At 45.7% G+C, this 20,541-nt stretch overlaps 1 protein-coding gene across 6 annotated transcripts in view; it reads right to left on the bottom strand.

Annotated features, from left to right (window-relative positions):
• Positions 1-20,541, bottom strand: part of ARHGAP26 (Rho GTPase activating protein 26) — a 414,886-nt gene that overhangs the window by 306,574 nt on the left and 87,771 nt on the right. For all 6 annotated transcript variants that reach the window (XM_032476994.1, XM_032476996.1, XM_032476997.1 and 3 more), the window contains exons 2-3: positions 3,123-3,218; positions 1,475-1,536 (exon numbers count right to left, since the gene is read on the bottom strand). In XM_032476994.1, the coding sequence (XP_032332885.1) occupies positions 1,475-1,536; positions 3,123-3,218 (158 nt within the window). The remainder of the gene's footprint in view (positions 1-1,474; positions 1,537-3,122; positions 3,219-20,541) is intronic.

Genomic DNA, 20,541 nt, shown 5'->3' with positions numbered 1-20,541 from the left:
CAGCTGTAAACCCAAGTGTCTTCATCTGGACGATGGGGATGATACAGGCACCACTTCAGAGTCATCATGAGAGTTAGATGGCACATGGCTGAATGTCTTGGTCGAGGCTAAGGACTGAATGGCATCCCCTCCAAAATTCATATACTAAAGCCCTAACCCCTGTTAAATTAAACAAGGAGGCCATGAGGTTGAGGTGGCTCTAATGGCTTAGCAGCCTATCTAAGCAAAACAAAGCCGAAGGCTGTAAATCACGCACGGTCAAGATGTTGAAACCTGACAACCAATCACAAACAACTAGACTTTCCCAAATAAGGCAACCGCTTAGGCTCTCTCTGATCAGATTGTTTCCTTGCTTTGCTCCCACGGCTGCTATGTAAAAAGCCTCTGCGCTGACTCCTGTTGGTGGAGTGCTCCTAACCACACTTCTAGGTCAGGGCTGCTGCCCAATTCGAATCAAAATTTAACACGCCTCAGCATATCTTTTAGCACCCTCAATAGGATAATTAGGTCATAAGGGTGGAATCCTCATGACGGGACTGGTGCCCTTACAAGAAGAGAGAGGAGAGCTCCCTGACCCTCTCTCTGCCCTGGGAGGAAACAGCAAGGAGGTGGCAGTCTGCAAGCCAGGAAGAGGGCCCTCACCAGGAACCAGATCAGCAACCGTGAAAAATAAATGTTGGTTGTTTAAGCCCCCCAGTCCAAGGTGTTTTGTTATGGCAGCCCGGGCAGACTTAGGCAGCAGACTTAGTCCTGAAACTACCGGCTGTTAGTATGGGAGAAGAAAAATGCTCACTGACGGACTCTTCCCTACGCCTCTGGAGCACCGCTGCCTAGAGACAAGCCCACCTCAGGACAAGTCAGCATGAAGCTTTGAAGATGCAAAAGAACTTCCTGTGGATGCAAAATCCTTCACCTGTCATTGCTGAACCACATTTAGTACAAAGACATATCTTAAGAACCTGGAGATCATTATTTGGGTCTTGAATGTGCGCAGTGCCTCTCTGAAGAACTTCGTGTAGTTACCATCATTTACTAAGTGAGTGCCCACTAACATGGCAGGCACTGTGTTAGGTGCTTTGGAATGAAAAACGGAGACGTGCTCTTGGATGGGTTTAATAAGGTGAGGAGAAGGGGAGCCGAGTGGGGCTCCTTCATTCCCAACCTGCCAGCAGGGAATTTGAGGCTCCCAAAAGGTAAGCAACTCCAAGGACCCACCCTAAGTCATACACTTTATACATACACCCTATTGTGAATCTTCAAGGGGACACCAATGTGGTTCTAAAGTTATCCAGGGTAACCCTTTAACATGTACGTGAGACCCTGCCAGGATGACCAGATGAGGCTTGCTCAAGAGCCCAAAGCTGCAAGTGGCAGAGTCTGGACTCAAACCCTGTTCTTCTGACAACAAATCCTGTGCTGCCTTGAGGCAACCGCGCTGTCCAGGACCCAGGGCAGCCAGCCCAGCCATACTCACCATCCGTATCCGCTCATCTTCAAGATTCCTGAGGACAGTAGCAAATTCCTGCAAAGACCTTGCTGGAAAAGAGAAAGGGGCCATGAGGTGGAAGGAAGAGTAACAGACTTTTGGGAACCCGTCCAGATACAGCTATTACCTTATGGACTGGAACCCCTGGGCTTATGCAGAAACCTAAAGACAACCCTTTGCAAAGCTTCCCTTAGCTTTTAATCATTAACCATGAAGGAAGACCCAGGAATGCAGGATAATCCACCGGGCGCTCTAGCTAGGGAAGGGCTTCCTTCAAGGAAAAGATCTGCCTGTTGCTGAGAATACCCAGGACTGATGGGATGTTGGCCGGCTCCCAGGCTCAGGGCCGGACCGGGTAGAGTTCCTCTTAGGAGATGAAGAATTTCCTGACCAGGATTCGACCTCCTCAACCTTTGTTGTGGGGCTGCGTCAGAACCCAGCCTTTTCTTGGCACCCACGTTAAACCAACAACGTTGCTGGCATGGGAAGCCACCCCTCTGGCTTCTCCTTGGGTTCCTCCTCCCTGCATCCTCAAGCCCTTTATTACTGCACCATAGCTGGCAGCAAAGCAGCCACACGTGGACAGACTCCTTCACCAGAATCATTCCCAAGGGCAATGGGCATCAAGTGCAAGAGCCCTGAGGACACTCGAGACATTCCTGTCATGTTGGGAAAAGCATCCGTATGTTGAGGAGTTACAGCTGTCTCCCGGTCACCTGATCCTGACACTCTGCATGGCAACAGGGACTCCACAGGCATCATTAATTTGCTGACGTCATTAGTTCAGTGTAACTTTCTCAACTCTTGCTCTTTTAATAATGGAGTCAACCAAGATGCCCAATGGAAGAAGAATAAGGTGCAGTGACTAGGCCCTGGCAAAAACAGCTGTCCTGACTGTTGCAAATCCTCTGTGCTCAATGTTGCCCACAGAAGAGACAGGGGATGGTGAAGGGTGACGCAGCACAGTGAGGTGATGAATGGTGACCCCACTCTCAGCCTCTTGTTAAGGAGGCAAAGGAAGAGGTGGGGCCCTGGTGAGCTGGACCCTGAGCTCCTCTCCCATCCTAAGGCAGCAGTGGCCACAAGCTCCAGCCAAGCTGTTGCCAGGCAAGAATGTGGGGGCAGCTGATCAGACTCCCCAATTTGCAAAGAACCTGGAAACCTGGAACTTTCCATAAGTTCAATGTATGTGTTAATGCAATGAAAAAAAAAAAAATGAGTGCCAAAGAAAACACAGCTCACGAGGACCTCAGCCCACAAGCTATCACTTGCAACCTCTGATCTAATTCTTCCCCTCACCATCCCCCATGTACTCATGTTCTGCATGTGTTCTATTCTAAAGTACTGTGGTTGGGGGAGAGAATGCTACAAAACCAGCCAGAAGCAGAATGCTACAGAAGGGTGGAGAGAAGGGCCTCAGTGCAAGCCTTCAAGCTTTCTCCTGCAGGCTGGAGGGTGGCAGAGGCAACCCCAGGACTCTGAGTAGGAGGCCAGGAGAGCCCCCTCCACTGTTACTATGGACTTCTTCATTTATGACACTTACATACATCCTATCGCAGGGGAAAGGCTCAGCGAGGACACAAAGTTGTGGTAAATGGTGCACTTTTTTAAAATCTTGCACATGGTTACAACTTACCTATACACATTTCATCATCTGTTTCTGCGTCTCCTATGCACTGAAATTTAAATTCATTGAGGGAATCTGCAAATTTCCGCTTCGCTGAAGACAAATCTAGCAAGAAAAAGAGTAAGAAACACAAATTACTGAAATAAACTGGCTTTCAAATTTGCTGCACTTTTTAGCCCTTCTACTAACACAGTCGCTGGCAGACTTGTTCCCGAGTCCATCTCAAAGCACAAAAGAATGTAAATTCGAAACAGTAAATACTCGTTTATAACAATGAAATAACTGATGTGCTTTAGAAGTTAGTATTTTTATCACACGTGCTCTAACAGTTCTGGTCCTCTCTAACTCCTCATCGAGCACTGCCATGCCCATCTCACACTGGTGGGAATCCACTTGCCTAAGCAGGTGGGGGAAGAAGCGGCGGGCGGAGCCCACATGAACATCTGCAGCCCTGGGGGGTCAGCTCTGCTGCTGACCCTCCGAGTGGTCAGTGAAGCTGCCCCCGTGTCGGACTCAACAATATTTCCCCCCAGTCCAACTCACATGACAAACTGGCCTGAGGTGGGGGGTATGGAACTGTCTGGGTGGCACAGGAGCACCCGGATTTCCTCTTCCAACTCAAGCCCGCGTGAGGCCCGAGTGCTCAGAACGCCCTGGGCCCCCGGCGGACAAATCTCCGCCTGAACCACTTCCCTGGGTCGCCTCGTTCCACCAGTGCCATGAGAACAAAGCCCTGGCAACGTTTTGCGTTGGGGTAAAAACACACCCCACACATGGTATCTATAAAGAAAGCTCTCTCAGAGGCCCTTGTCAAATTTAAAAAATAAGCTTTCATTTACGACAGTAATAAAAGCCAATGATCCTTCCTGAACCCTCAGCTTCTGGGAAGGGTATAAAGCACCAAGGTACCTTTAAGTGGCCTGACAGGCACAGCCGCTTGGCCCAAATGTGCTTAACTTAATTCCACGTGCAGCCTTCCTGCAGATTAAGCTAATCATTCAAATTACCCCCGGACGTGTTTCCCTCATTGAAGGGGAAATGGCATTATGTCCAAATTCCCAGAGGAGGGAAGTATGACGCATAACTGGCAACGAGGTCTGGCTTTAATAAGATCCTGGGGAGAGTGGGGTCAGGGATTCTGGCTTCACAGATCAACACAGCCTCTTGGAATAAAAGCACCCATGACCCTGCGCTCTTCCCTTTTCTAGTTTCCAGATTTGTCCCTTGAGGTTAGGGGGGCACATTTTGTTATTCTCTTGGTTTGGGCTGTTTGTTTCCTCTCCATGTACCTGGCAGTGTGTTGTGCTCCACATGTGCTGAATAATGAGGGGGTGGGTAGGGGGGCAGGCACTGTATACAAATCCAACCCCCACTGTTCAGTTCACCAATCCCAGTGTTCACTCCAAGCAATGGTGCCAGTGTAAGAACCAGACGGGGCCGACCTGATGCTCTCAGGTCTAGGGCTCTGAAAAATGCATGGATACCAGAGGCTCCCGCTCCGGGACCACTCTCCCAAACTGAGCTCGGATGACGTGGGTCCCGAGGTAGTTATGGCTTGTACGAGGCCCTTCGTTAGACAGCAGAAGAGGAAGACACTTGTGGAGAAGAACACAGGGGTCTCCGGTCCCTCCCTGGTTCGGTCACTTTAATGGAACGGTTCTTGGCAAAAAAGTCCCAAGATGCTGGCAGGGAAAGTAGGCATCTCTTAAAACTAGGCCAACCCAGGCTGAGGAGCTCCCTGAGAACACAAATCACTCCCTGGCAAGCCAAGAAAGAAGCAGATGCATCTGAAGGTCAGAACACCGTGGGGAGGAAGGGCGGGGCGGCCACGGGCAGGCAGGAAGAAAACAAGGAAGAATGCTCTTTCCGAATAGGAGAGGGCACCTTCCGAGAGGCCCAGAGCGTGCGGGGCCTGGAATGTGGGCGGGTGGTACTCAGCCTCGGCTTTGTCGGAATGCTCCTCAGATCAGAACTCACAGAGGAAGGCCTAAGCAAGCGGTAAGCACAGGACAGCTTCTCAGTTCACCCGGCAACCCTCCGGGGCCTCCCCAGTAGGGCAAGAGAGACTCAAGTTGAACCAGCTTCTTAACAAAGCGGAAAAAAGCAGAAACGTCACCCATGCTCAGGCGCACACCTGAACAGCGGCACTGCCAGGAGCAGCTGCCAAGCAGGAGCGAGGCGTGGCTACTAACACACAACAGGACCCCTGTGGGCCTTCCACAGGAGCCCCCGGTAACCAGGGGCAGGCCGGCTAGCTTATGACCAGGAGCCGACATCCCCATCCGCGGGCACGCAGCACACCCCACCACGGCAGCAGCTGAGAAGCTATGAGGGCCCCACGAAGCTGATAAGGAGGCCGGTCCCCTGGATGGGAGATGAGGTAATGAGTCCTGGTGTGGAGTCAGTACTGGGCTGCGGGCCAGGAAGGACAGCTGGGTAGAGTGAGACTCCTAGTTCCCGGAACCTGGAAAGGAACTCACCACGGGCTTGAATGGCGCACGGGAGGGAGATCTCAGGGTAAAAGGTACAGTGGATGCCAGTTGTTTTCTTATTTAGCATCTACACCCCAGTCTTTGGAACAGCATCTCCAGCTTGCTCTGGAGAACCTCCCTTCTCCATGTGTGTTGCACGGCGGGGGTGGGTAGGGGCTGGTTCTACACTGATCAACTCCTTCTGCAGCCCCCTGCCCTCACCCCAACCTCCACGGGCTCCCGGGTTCAAGTTTCAACTCCTTCATTCACCAGAGAATTAACAAACCCGGGGGCTGTCACAGAGTCTGTGTCATCTCACCTCACTCAGAAGCTGTCGGCCTCTGAGTGAGGAGACCTACTGAGGCTGCCGAGCTGTCAGGAGATCCAGCGGGACACACCAAGAGCTCTGTGCACTGTCAGCCTCAGCTGGGCTCCTCCTCCTCAATATGTGAGTCCTCGAGTGGCAGGCCCCAGGGAAGGTGAGCATGACTCCCCGTACTGAGAGCTCAGAGAAGCCAAGAGCACACAACCAATTGATCGATCAATCAATCAATCAATATTAAATTAAATTAAAAAGACCAAAAGACAAAAACAAAAACCAGTACACAACCTCTAGAAGTGGATCTGTGACTCGACTGAGTTCTCAGACCTGAGATCCTCCTTTGTCACACGATGCTGCCTGACACCATGAAGATAGACTCCCCTCTGTTACTTGGAACAACGGAGAGGACATCAAAAAGGGAACATCCCCAAAGCCACTGCTTCTTGGCTACTTCCACCCAAAAAGACTGCTGGCCTCTTACGTAGGTGATGAGTGTGGATGTGCAGCTGCACAGAGATCTCCTTCTGGAGCCTTCACTGTGATGCACACAGGAACCTCACACGCACATTCCAGGAAGAGGAGAGAGGAAGGCAGGGGAGGCTGGTGCCGGCGCTGGGTGCATGCCAAGCTCCGTGGCACCCTGCTCGTATAACCCCATGGTTCCGTGTTCAGGCAGTGCAAGACACAGCTCGCAGCCAAGCAGCATCAATAATATTTACTTTGCAGAAACATCTGTTGCTCGAAAGGCAGAATGCTGGCCAGAGCAGAGAAAAGGCGTAACTGGCAGCCTCTGGGGAGGACAAATCTCCGCTTTACAGAGCAAGCAGGCTCTGTCCTCTGAGTGGGGAGACCTGGCAGGTAAGGGAGATGGAAGCAGCTGGAGGCCTGGGCCCTGATAGGCTGTTCCTACAGCTGCCTGCTCACTCAGGGACCAGGGGAAAGTGCCCTTCTCTTCTGGGAGATACCGTGCTCTGCCACAGCAGGTACTAACCTGCAGAGTTTACGAGAATAAGCCAGGTATAATTCTTTCTTTCACCAAAACAGAAGGTTTACCCTCATTTTTTAAAAGCTAGAATCTACCTTGAATTAGTTAAGTTTTACTAGTAATACTGCAAGACAAGCCCTTTCCTTTCCCTCCTTGGGTAAAACTTAACATACACATACACACACAAACACACACGCACGTGAACACCACATAATGAAGGCCTCAAAGTAACTTTACAATTATATTTCTTTTCAGTGCATCTGACCTCCAAAGTCATCAAGATGGGATATAACTACCCTTAAAACGTTCTGCTACTCTGTCACATGTCCCTGGACTTAGAAACAGTTAATAAAGACCAACTGGCAAGGTAAGTACTTGCAACACTTACTCTCTGCACCTCATCACCCTGCAGTTGGAATGATTCTGGAATTATTCATAAGCAGTTTTATATCACAAAGCACAATAAGTGCCTAGGATAGGGCTGGGCATGGTGGCCCTCAAAACCTGCTGAGTTGATCTGATCGGCCACAGCCACACAAGTTGCCTTGCAGTGTCTGAGATTCCCCAGGCAAGAGGACCCACGGTGAGAGCTGTGAGGTAGACATGAGCCCAAGAGACTGCAGCTTTTCCCCATAAGCCCCATTCCCAGGCAACACTCAACACACTCAAAACCAAATTCTCTCTCCTCTCCTACCAGCTCCCCAGAGAGCCAACCAAGGGTCTCATCCTGTGTCCCCAGAGAACACCACCATTCATCCTCACACACAAGTCAGAGTCAGACACCCACGTGTCGTCCTTGACGGCAACAGTGTCCTTCCCAAGTCGGTCCATTTTGCCTCCTAAGCACACTTCTCCGTTATCACCAGCCCTGGCACCGAACACCTCCCTGGTCTCCCCACATCCACTGTTGTCCCAGCAGCGGCTCTCCACCCAGACGTGTCAGCTCCAGCAGTGAATCCTGCCATGGCTTCTAGAGCTCTAAGATCAAAGACCAAAGTCCTTCCAAAGGCCTGCGACGTCCTGCAGGGTCCAGGCTGCCACCTCCCAGTGGGGTCTAGAAGCCCTGGACTCTGCCAGTTCCTGGAATGTGCCCTGCTCCTACCTACAGCCTTCAGCTCAGCAGATTCTTCCTCCAGGAAGCCTTCCCTGACTTCTCTAATCAGGCCAAGCTCTGCCCCAATTTCACTCCCAGGATCCTCTGTACCTCTTCTTCACAGCAATGTTATATTGTTTGGGTAATTATTTGATTAGTATCTCCCTGACTGGTAAGTTCCATAAGGGTGAGGGCTGTGTCCCTTCATCCTCACCACTGTAGCCTCAGAACCTAGCACAGTGTCTGGCTGAGAGCCGGTGTCACAGGAAAAACAAAGGGAGAGAGGAAGTCGGGTACTCCATAGTTCATTACACTCATCAAAGCTGAACCTCTGATTTTATGCCTGACAAGTGAAAAAAAGCAGATTAGGTAGATTAGGAGAAACTTTCCAATTTATGTAAATCAGATTGGAGCTTAGTGTGTAAGAATGTGCTTACTCTTAACATAAAACCACCTCCCCTGCCGTTGTCCATTGAGGAAGATTCCCACAGAGCTGGAGAATGAGCTGGCAGGAAGCAAAACCTTCTCTATACGAAGTGACCAAGACAAATGAGCTGGAAACATGCCAACTGTTGGTCACAGGTGTCCTCTTTCAGGCACGTCCCCAAGCCTGAAGCTAAAACAGATGAAAGAAGTGTTCCCAGAGACTCCTCTCTTGCCCCATACCTGGGCAAGCTGAGAATACATACCACTAAAAACTGTGCTTGGAGAGAAGCATTTCCCCCACTCACCGTTTCCCCAAGTCCACATGTGGCATTTTAAACTTAGTTCCACTGCTTAACTGTAAGGGAAGCAAGGGATGGCCCCTGGTTAAATGCCACTCTACAGCCTCAACTCGACAGTATATGAGCAAAAAGAAACAGATCTTGTTCAATTCTTACAATAATAGATTTGTCTGGTTTCTGTGATGCGCAGTCTTGCCTGTGGCCTCTAGGTGGCGATCAACTGTATCAGAGAAGGTGTGAGGAGACTCAAGGAGAAATGACAGGGCCAACCTCAAATGCAGTGCTGGGGACAGATCCTGTCCCACTGATGAAGACGCTCACCCAGTGGATGCTCAATCAGCAATGGAGGGAGGGGTCCTGGCCTCCACAGGGGAAGAACCGTCCTGAGAGTTTCCAAGGGCTTATATTCATCTTATCCTTATCCTGAGACATGGAGGGGAGGGGCTGGAGGGATGAAGTCACCACCAAAGTGTGTCTTGCATTTTTTCAAATCTGGCTGGAGCGGACTCACAAAGCCTCTCATCTCACCAGAGGAAGACACGCCCACCAACCGTAATCAACTACATCTCATCACATAACGTGCATTCTGATTACACATCTGCACGCTGTTCCTAAGGCCATTTCCCCTAAAACTTTATTTCCTAAATGAGGCCAAAGCCAGCACTGACTCTGGAGACTTTGTTTTCCCAACCAGAGCACTAAGGCTAATGAAATTTTCAGAGTTGATTTTTAAAATGAAATCAAATAGAACAAAGAAAGGTATGTCATCCTTTTTCCAGACAAGGTTCCTAATTCTATTCACATGGAAACTTCCTTCAAAGAAGGATAACATAAGAGACTCAAACCAACCTTAACCTATATCAAAATAACTTTAAATATATTATGCATTAATTTACTGGATACTTACGGCATAACATGTGCCTACGAAGCACTTTAAATCATTTCATCCCTACAACCATCATCCTACTGAGTACGTATTATTCCATTTTGTAGATGGGTAAACAGACTCAGAGGTTAAATAACCTGTCACAACAACACAGTTAATGAGTGGTAGTATAAGAAACCTGGTCCCTCTGACCCCAAAACTCTTAACTACAACACCATTTTGACTAATTTACTCAAATATTTGAGAATCTGCTATCAATGCATTCAAAGAAATAAAAAGATGACATGCATACATTCCATATCCTTGAGGCGAATACAATTTAGAAGGGTCTAATCTGTGTATACAAACTTATAAATTAAAGCAGTACATGCTAAGGCAATCCAAGAGTTAAAAAAAATACCCACAGAAGTGTAAGAGGGATATTATTTAAGCTGGGGCCATTGAAGGAGGATTCCCAGGAAAAAAGAATAGGGAGTGGCATTTGAATGAGCCTTAAAAGTTCAGTACTATTAGGATATGTAGACAAGAGAGGAGGTACAGGGCAGGGGAGACAGACACGGAAAGGCATTCTAGAAGTTGGAAAGAGAAGCAAAGGCTGCAAAAGTGGAAGATCTACCCAGAAACACCAGGAAGTTCTGCTTGATGGACACGAGGTTAGAACAGGAAGTAAGGTCAGAAACAAACTCTGGAAGGACTTGAATGCCAAGCTAAGGAATTTGGGCTTCATCCCTGAGGAAATGGAAACCAGAATTTTATACAGAAGAGACACAAGATCATCTAAGACACTCATTAAGCCTTCCACTAAGGAAAGACTTAAGGAGACCTTAGATACTAATCAAATAATTACCCCAACAATATAAAATTGCCATGAAGGAGCATTAAGGATCTGACCCAGAACTCAGTATGGGGACTTCTACTCTGACTTTTCATCCTGCTTCACTGCAAGAACATGCAACCACAGTCAAGATATCTCTCCCTGGCAGATGACCATTTGACACCTCTCAACCGAGACACTGTACATAGACCACCCAGTGTGGAGATAAGGAGAACACAAAGGATTCAAAGAAATTCTGCTCCCTGTGAAAAACTCCAAGTTCAGGTCCAATTATGAGTGATCAGTAGCATCACCCCTGTGTATACATAATTACTGTTGACCCTTGAACAACCCAGGGGTTAATCATGTTTAACTTATAGTCAGCCCTCCGTATTCACAGTTCCTCCACATCTGCAGATTCATCCAACCACAGACCATGCTGTACTGTAGTATTTACAATTGAAAAATATTTGCGTTTAAGTGAACCCACCCAGTTGAAACCTGCATTGTTCAAGGGTCAACAGTACATACGAATGATGTACACAAAGATGTTTATGTTTCCGAAGTGCTATATTAGCTTTTCCTCCTAAGAACAATGAGAGTTTAAGTGATAGCATTTCATCCTTTATAGATAAGGAGATTTAAGGACTAGCTTAACGACAGTGCATGTCACACCTTAGGTGTTTCATGAACATTTGCTAATCACTGGTCATTATGTTAAGTGATTCAGCATCAGATCTATAATACGTAAAAATAAATACACAGAAACCTCAATTAAAATAGAGTCAGGAAGCCAAAAGGGTGAGCTCTCATGCCCTACCAAGATAGCAGAGTCCTGCAGGAAGAAAGACTTCCTCCTTCTGTCTGGCAAGAACTCAGCCAATGAGAGACTGTCACAACGCAGCCGATGAAAAGTTACTATACTTCAAACTCTCAACTCCTCCAATGGACTCTTTGTATACCCAATTTACTCCCCCACCTCCGCCCCTGTTTTAAAGAGTTCTCCTCCTCTTGCTTGTGGGGACTCACATATGGATCACCATAGTTGGAGACCCCAAACTGCAATTCTTTATTGATTCTAAATAAACCCATTTTTTGATGGAGAAATACACAGCAGTCTATTTGTTTTAGGTCAAGATTTTGGTGGCCCATATGGGGTTCCAGAGAAGACCCCTGATGACTTCAAGGCTGGTAAGCAAACAGGGGTGGTATCCACATCGAGCCCACTGTTGCTCACTGCTTTTCTCTTTGACCCTGGAGTCTGAGGGTTTTCTCCTACTCTCCAAATCCAAGCTTCTGCCCTCTTTGCATTTTGAAGCTCTCTAGGTTTTATTTGGGATCTATTTTAAGGCTTTATAATTTCTGGTTAAGGCCTTGTTCTGTATTCAAGTACTTACCTGGCACTTCTGCCTAATTTTTTAAATCAGGCTGTTCCAATTGGAACTGGGCCAGCCTTCAGCCCATTCCTTCTGGAACAGGGCTGTTTCACTGGGACTGTGTCACTTCAGCCTGATTCCGTTTGAAATAGGGGCTGTTCTGTTGGAACTGTGCTGTTAAGCTTTTGGCCTGACTCCTCAGGGATTGAACCGCTCTGTTGGAACTGTGCTGTTTTACCTTTGGCCTGACTCCTTGGGAATTACAGCGTTGTCCTCAGAGCTGAGCGTGCAGCCTTCAACCTGGCTCTTTCAGGATCAGAATGTTCCCTTAGGACTGACTGGTATTAGGCCTGCAGACTATGTGAGCTGTTTGAGCTGTTTAGGCTGGTTGAAAATTACTCTTTACTCAAAACAAAAACCTCTGAGAGGTGGGTTCCTAGTTATCAGAATATTTTGAAGGCACCCCCCTACACACACACACACACACACACACCAGGATTCTAGCCAATTTTGTTTCAATACCGCAATCCTTCCTCATGTGCATTTCTAACTAAATGGACCAACCTACCCAAAGGCAATTTAGAACATCAATGGTCATTATGGGGAACTTTCAAAATCCCCAAACTTACTTTTCTTAAAACCAAATTGGACAACCATAGCTCAAAAATGTCCAAAACTGAATGAAATGCCTATTTTGATTGGTATTTTGAAGCTTCCACAAAGCATCAGGAGCCTAAAATTGCCTCTCTGCAAAATAAGACTTTGAGATCAACTTAGGCAAACCAAAGATTAAAGAAAGATGAAATGGCTTCTGAAGATTGTGGCTCCTCTTCCTCGGTTCCTTATCTCAGGCTTGGCCTCTGATGCCATCTGACCCTTTAAAATTAACCTTTCTGAGGATTCAGAGGCCAAACCCTTAATTTCTTATATTCCCTGGATGGAAGTTGAACTGCAAGCTACAATCAAAGATTTTCCCGAAGTAACCAAAGATCTTCACAGACTGCTGAGGAATCTAATGAAGTCATTCTAATTTTGCTCTGACTTACATCAGCTAGTTTATATGTTCATGGGTAAAGGCCAGGCCCAACATTGGATGAAACCTGCTAAAAAGGAAAACCCTGAAGGTCTCTAGAATTACAACTGGGAGAACAGTCCACTGACTTACTATATTATTGGGCTCAGGCAATCACTAGGTAACTTCATCAGGTAATTCCTAGGGCTTTTCCAAAACTTGTTGATTGAAACAAAATTTAGGAATTCAAACAAAAATCTGATGAACCTGTTCATGGCTGTTACAATCAACTTCAGGTTATTTTTAAAAGAAATTATGGTCTTCCCTTCAGATGTTGATTCCACTCACGTAGCTTTTAACGCTATGTTTATTAGTAGGCTGAACTGGCAGCTTTCCCTTCTAGTAAAAAGGACCAGGATGAAATAGGAAAATATGTCCATGCCAGTTTTAGTGAATCTGGCAAACCAGCTCTCTTGTGCTCTACTTGAGTCACCTAAAAGGAAGACTACTTATAATTCTTAATCTTCAACTCCAGCAAATGAAGGCCCCAAAATGAAACCAAAACCCTCCTAGTTTCTGCTATGACTGCAAAGAGCCAGGACATTGGAAAGAGGCTGTTACAAATCTAAGTGCTTCCGGCACCTCCAGCCCTCTATACCAGCCTTTCCAATGTCCTCTGGATTCTCAGTGGCAGGGCTCCAAGAAACTATGGGGCTCTTCCCAATCCTCCATCTTAAGTCAGCCTGGAGAAACATTTCTCCAGATTAGGGATGAATCTTTTCCAGTCCTAAATGGCACCAGAGCTCAGCACCCTCGGTGCTCAACGCAACTATGACAAAACAGCCATGCTTCGGGGTACTAGGACAGTTCAGATAATGAGGATCTCTAATGAACCTCAAAAGGTTCCTGTCTCTGAACCTATTCCCTTTAACGTAAGCCCTTTGAGAAATAACACCTTATTCTCCTTAGTTCCTCTGCCCCATCCATTTATTAGGCTTAGATCTCTTAGAAAAGTATTGTGCTGAAATTTCTTTCTCCTCAAAGGGGGAATTAACTGTAGAATTTGACAGTAGCTGTCAAAGCAGCCAACCAGGCAAATTAAATGACCCTTTGACATCTTATATTTGCTCCATTTCTAATGACACTAGGGCTGATTCTGGAAGCACTGATCGTTCTTCCTTATTGAATCAGCTACCAACCTGCGTCTGGGTAAAATCTCCAACTGATATTGGCAAAATGCATAGCGCATCTCCCATCAAGATTCAAAGAGATGCCTCAAAACCTCTCCCCAGAATGAATCAATACCCTGTAAGAAGGCCTTCAAGGTATAAACCCCATAATAGAAGAGTATAAGGCTTAAGGCCTCACTATCCCTTGCACTAGTCCCTGCAATACCCCTATTCTGCTGGTGAGAAACTCTAAGGCTCAAGGGTGGAGGTCTGTCCAGGAACTCTGAGCAATAGACAGCATTATCCCTTAACACCCTATTGTCCCTAACCCTCATACGTTACCAATATCCAGTCCTGCTGGACGCAGATTCTTCACTGTAATTAATTTGTGCAGGGCATTCTTCAGTATTCCAGCCATGAAGTTGGCCAATACCACTTTGTCTTCACTTGGGAAGAAAAAACAATTCACCTGGACAGTTAATGCCTCAGGGTTTTGTTTCTCAAAAGTCCTGAAGGCTGATCTAGATGATAGAAAGTTCCCTAGAAGTTCTAGTTTGTTGCAATATGGGGAAGATTTGCGTCTTTGTTCTCCTTCTCAAGACTCTTCACAGGAAAACAGCACTCACTTGCTAAAGATTTTAGCCTTAAAGGGACATAAGGTTACCAAGGAAAAACACTGAGGTTTGCCAAAATCCAGATTCAGTATCTGATATCAGAACCAAGGCTATACCTAGAATCAGATAGTTTTCATGGGGTCCTAAGTTTCCCAAAACTCAAAACTAATCACCAACTGTGACGTTTTCTCAGGCTAGCTGGTTATTGGTAAAACTGGATTCCAAATTTCTCTCTTTATGGCCAAACCTCTAAGTCTTTTACTAAAGAACAAACACTCCAACTCAATTTTATAAGAAGAACCCGATGACACAGCCTTTAAGGCTTTGAAGGAGAAGTTGATGAGGCCACCTGCCCTTGGACTTCCGGATTATCAGATTCCCTTTTTCCTTTTGTAGAAGGAAGTGAAAGGAAGGAAATGTCCTTGGGGTACTTGCCCAAAACATGAGAACAACCATCGACCACGGGGTACTACAGCCAGCAACTGGGCACCCTGGCACAGGGAAAGCCCTCTGCCTTACAGACATCATTCCCACTGCCCTTTCGGTTAAGGCAAACAGGAGATTCATTATAGGATATACCCCCTTTAACTATTTTTGTATCTCCTGCAATAGAAGCCCTCCTGAATTTCCATCACAGTCCACATTTCTCAGTCAGCGCCACCTCACCTCCTAAAATAATAAGCTTGACTTGGCTACTCCTCTCCCTGCTGTCACCCAAAAAGTCCCTCACAACTGCTCAATGCCAGCAGATCACCTCTTGACTCTTTGTAATGATCTGTAGTTAATTCCTCTGGGTAAGAGTGACTTCGCATTGTTCCCTGATGGTTCTTATGTAAAAGATGACAATGGTGAACACTGGGCTGGGTATGCTATTCCAACTCCTTTTGATATTGTGGTGGCCACATCTTTACCTCTGGCTGCTTCAGCCTAACAGACTGAATTATACGATCTTAAACAGGCTTGGACTTTAGCCAAGGGCAAAACTGCCAATATTTATACTGATAGTAGACAGGCCTTCAGAGCAGCTCATGATTTGGGAATGTTATGGAAGCAACATGACATCCTTACTTTCAGCAGAAATAAAACGAAAAATGGAGCATACCTTCAGGAACTGTTGGATACCATACTTTTACCCACCGCTTTAGCTATTATTAAGATTCCAGGGCATTCTAAACTTGACTCTCTGGAAGCTGAGGGAAATCACCTCGCTGACATTTCTGCAAGGAATGCCGCCCTTAAAGAAACCAAGAGCAGCCAAACCTCTGTCGTGGTCCAAATAGATATTTCCCCAAATGGTAACTTAGAAAAGTTGGCTAGAGCAGCCTAACAACTGGCTTCAAAAAAGGAAAAACAAAATTGAAAATTCAACAATTGTTGGTTTGACAAAAAGAGAAAGCACTGATTCAGACCGGATAACAACTCAGTCCTGTGGATATTCTAAAATCCCGACTCCTCACCGCTGCACATCCACTAACCCATTGGCCTGTTAACAAAATGATTTTTAAAAAGTGGGGATGAAAGCGAATCCATATTGGTGGGAAACATTAACAGGGCTGCAGAAAGTCCCTACCTCATTTGTTGCACTTGTCCAAAGTACAACCTAAGGAAGCCTGCGTGCTGCTCCCCAACATTTTAAACTGCCCGATAGACGATTCGAAGTTTGGCAAATGGATTTCATACAACTTCCTCGGTCTTCTGGATATAAATCTATTTTAGTCATTGTCTGTATGTTTTTATACTGGACTGAAGCCTTACCTTGCAGACAGGCTACTGCCTCTTCTGTGGTTAAAGTTCTTTTGGAAAAGACTGTCCCTCCCTGGGGAACTCCTCTCAAACTTCATAATGATTATGGAACCCATTTTACTGGTCAAGTACTTCAACAAGTCTGTGCTGTCTGGCTAGGTTTACAACATGTTCAGGGTGCCCACCATCCTCAATCCTCTGTTTCAGTCAAATGCGCTAATGGCATTATTAACATCCCACTGGCAAAATTTGTAGAGGCCCTCCACATACCTTTGCCAAAGGCACTGCCATTGATAGTTCTAACTCTCAGATTCACCCCTTTTGGAACTCAAACTCTCACACTTTGAGATAGTCACAAGACGCCCAATGCACTTGGCTCCTCCTTCTTTTAACCCACGAATGATAAAAGGAAAGATCTTCCAATATTGCAAAGGCCTAATTGCTTCTATTAAAAATAAACATTTGGGTAGTGCAGTCTTTTCACAGTGCCCTCTCAGGAGACAAATACCTTAAGTATCACCTTGCAACCTGGAGATTTCATTTATTAGAAAAGACATCTCGTGAAAGACGCTCTTCAACTTCATTGGAAAGGACCCTATCAGATACTGCTAACCAACTTTTGTGCTGCCAAAATACAAGGAACATATTCTTGTATTTACATGACACACCTGAAGAAAGCACCAAACAACTGGATCTGCACATCATCTGGTGACCTAAATGTAAAGATTTCCTGGAACTGAAGAAGATATCTGATGAGACAGCTTTTCTAAGGTATCTGGACCAGGCCTACTGAAGTCTGTGTGCCAAACCTTTGATGTTAACATAATGCCTCAGATGCTCTCCAACGACTATGACCTTGATAACATATAGACTTTAGATAAAACTGCCTGAGAGTTCTCCCTCCTACACTTCCTTATTTCTCAGATGTGACTTCAATAGGATTCCTATCTATGCACTTTCTTTCCGATGTGGGACACTACACTCAGAAAACATCCTTCCTGGTATTGAGGGACAAAAAGCCCGCTAAAACCAGAAAACTTAACTCTTGATCAGTGATCCTGTCAGACAAAGAGCCTGACCAAAAGGGTGAAATGTAAAAATTAATAAACGAAAACCTCAATTAAAATAGAGTTGGGAGGCGAAAACGAGGAGCTCCCGCACCCGATGATGATAGCAGAGCCCAAGAGGAAGTAGAAAGACTTCCTCTTCTTGTTGGCAAGAGCTCAGCCACTGAAAAGCTGCTATACTTTGAATACTCAATTCCTCCAATGGACTCTTTGTTTACTATATAGCCCTACCAACTTCCTTTTTCCCTCTTTTAAAAGAGTTCTCCTGTCTTTGCCACGCAGGGACTCATATGCAGCTCACCATGGTTATAGACACCAAACTGCAATTCTTTGTTGATCCTGAAAAAAAAAATTTTGTTAGAAAAATAACTGGCAGTCTCTTTGTTCTAGGTCAACAGATGAAAACACAAATCCTAGAGACTACAGTCCTAAACTTGAATCACTCAGCACTAACACAAAGCAGAACGAGAACACAGAGAACTGAGGTACAGGATTCAGAACAATTGCATTTACATAATGCCCCCAAGACCTTGTAAGACAGCAAGTCAGCAGAGGAAAAACTCCCTCAAGGGAAACAGTGATGGTTTGCTTAGTTAAAACAAAGAAATCCATTTTGAGAGGGACTAATCAAGTAAAAGAAAGAAGGAAAAAAAGAGGGTATTTCCAGCCCACTGAAGTACAAATGTACACACACACACACACACACACACACACACACACACACAGATCAAGTCAAGGGCAAATCAGAAGAGTGTGAAGTACATGGACTCCACAAACATGGGTTCAAATCCTAGATCTGCCAATTACTAGCTATATGACTTTGAGCAAATTATTCAACCTTTCCAAGCGTTTCTATAACTATGCAGATAAAACGTACCTCACAGGGCTGTCGTGGGAATTTTTAAAAAAAGGAAAGAAAAGAAAACACGTTATGAACGAGCAGAGCACAGGGTAGTTCTTATATGCTGGTAGCTTAGAGGCTTACAAACACAGGCTGAGTAGAAGTTTACTTGCAGGTTAGAGATGAAAAAATCAACAAAAGGAGAATCTTAATTAGCATAAGAATTAAGAAATTTTTGCCTCATTGATTCACCAAACTAATCAAAGACCCCATTCTAGTGAACTATGAAAAACGCATTTGAGTCGTTAAGAGTTTTCCTCACATGCTTAGAAAGCCCTAATGCAACTGCAAATTAAAAATTGCCTTTCACACCTTGCAGATGAAAGCAAAGGCAAAAATCCTGGACTAAATAACACTGTTTTTTAACTGAACTATAACTTAAAGCAGTATGGGTTTCTTCTTGAGAAGTTTATTAAACTCAAATGTACTGGAGAAAGGGTGGTATCATCAAACCCTTTTTGTCATTTGCCTGGGGACAGAGGCTAGGCCCAGACGAAACAGATTTAAGAGTGAGAGTGGTAACATGACATCCAAGGTGAATGGGATTTTCAGCATGCACAGGCCTGAAGTGAGCGTCCTGAGAAGATGGTATTTGTGCTTTGCCCCTGAAATATGTATGTTAGAAAAGGTTGGGGGGGGGGGCAGGAAGAAGAAACCACACAAGTCAGACCAAAGGGTCTGCAGGGTTGCAGGGAGAGCGGGTCAGATTAGTACTGGGAAGGCCAGCAGGGGCCCGAGGGGGCGGAGCTAGGGCAGAGGCTGAGAAGGGGGAGCATCCTGTGGGGCAATACCACTGCATGGGGAAGGGACAGCTGATCCTGGCTCGGGCCTTGAGACTTGGCTTTTGCTTCTAGAACATCTTCCCTTCTTAGAGCAGAGCTTCTCAAACTTTAACGGGCACCCAATCACCCAGGGATCTTGTCAAAACACTGATTCTGATTCAGTATGCCTGGGAACGTGAGACTCTGCATTTCTAACAAGCTTCCAGGTAATGCCAATGCCGCTGGTCCAAGGACCATACTCTTCGAGGCAAGACTTGGAATTCACACCCGAGACCCTGAGAGCAAAGATGACAGTGTCTTCATCCTTCCAGGACAGCACATAGGGCATGGAGGGCCTCATTTATACTGGAAGAACGGATTCCTTGAGAGGACTTAAACTATAGCAGGAAGAACAGAAGAGAACCTAAAACAGGAACCAGACGTGGGCTGCATCCTTGCTCTTGTGAACAACCAGGAGCACAAACCTAGGGAAAGTTACCTAACATGCTAGGCCTCAGAGAACTCATCCGAAAACCAGGAGGTTGAACTACTTGATCTATAGGGTCCCTACTAGCTCTGGAACTCCACTCAAAGTATTTTTTTCTGTGCTTTTTTTTTTTTAATCATTTTAATGGTGAGGCTATATACTAGATATTCCTCTAGCAAGGCACACCTCTGTCATTCTCAGATAGCAGCTTCCAAAAATCCAATTGAGAGAACACATATTCTGTTGGTCTCAGCAAATAACCATAGCAACTAATACCCCCCCCCTCAAATAAAATGATGTCTTCACAATGATGTGCTGGCTCAATTAGATTAAGAGGGTGACGTGTACCATCTCAGAATTTATGGTCGTAAATTTATAGTGAAAGCCAGACCTTCTTGGAAGACGTTTGTAAGTAAAAGAGAGGCCTTGCCAATAAAATGAAGAATTGACAGAGAGCCAGAAAACCGTGTTAATGAGGAACTGGAGCAGGGCTGCTCTGCCTGCCCCAGGTCCACAGAGACAGGGCCCATCACCCATATTGAATCCAGAACTTGGTTAAACAGTTAAAGATCTGAGTGCCACCACTTCTACAGGGAGTTAGCAAGCAACTGTCTTCTCTCCCTATCGTCCTCATGCATCTAATCAAAATTAATACTTCAGAAATGAATATATGTATGTATATGCATGACTGGGACATTGTACTGTACGCCAGAAATTTTATTGTAACTGATGGTACTTCAATTAAATTAATTAATTAAATTAATAATTCAGAGAGATTTAGCAAAAGAATTGTAAAGCTTTTAAATAAAAAAGAAGACAATTGCTAAACAGTAAATTAGGATGATAATGGATTTCCAGCTCATCATGGGATGCAGAGCCTTCTGCTCCAAGGTCTTTAGATAGGAGTTGGAACTGAAAAGGGAAAATGCAGCATCTCTAAGTTCTATAACGTACCATCTTTCCACACCCTCAGGCCTGCCTCTTCTGAGCTCTGTGCAATCC

Source organism: Camelus ferus, chromosome 3 (assembly GCF_009834535.1).
Source record: "Camelus ferus isolate YT-003-E chromosome 3, BCGSAC_Cfer_1.0, whole genome shotgun sequence".
NCBI lineage: Eukaryota > Metazoa > Chordata > Mammalia > Artiodactyla > Camelidae > Camelus > Camelus ferus.
The sequence above is the reverse complement of the archived record's forward strand: the minus strand, read 5'-3'. Positions and strand labels throughout refer to the sequence as shown.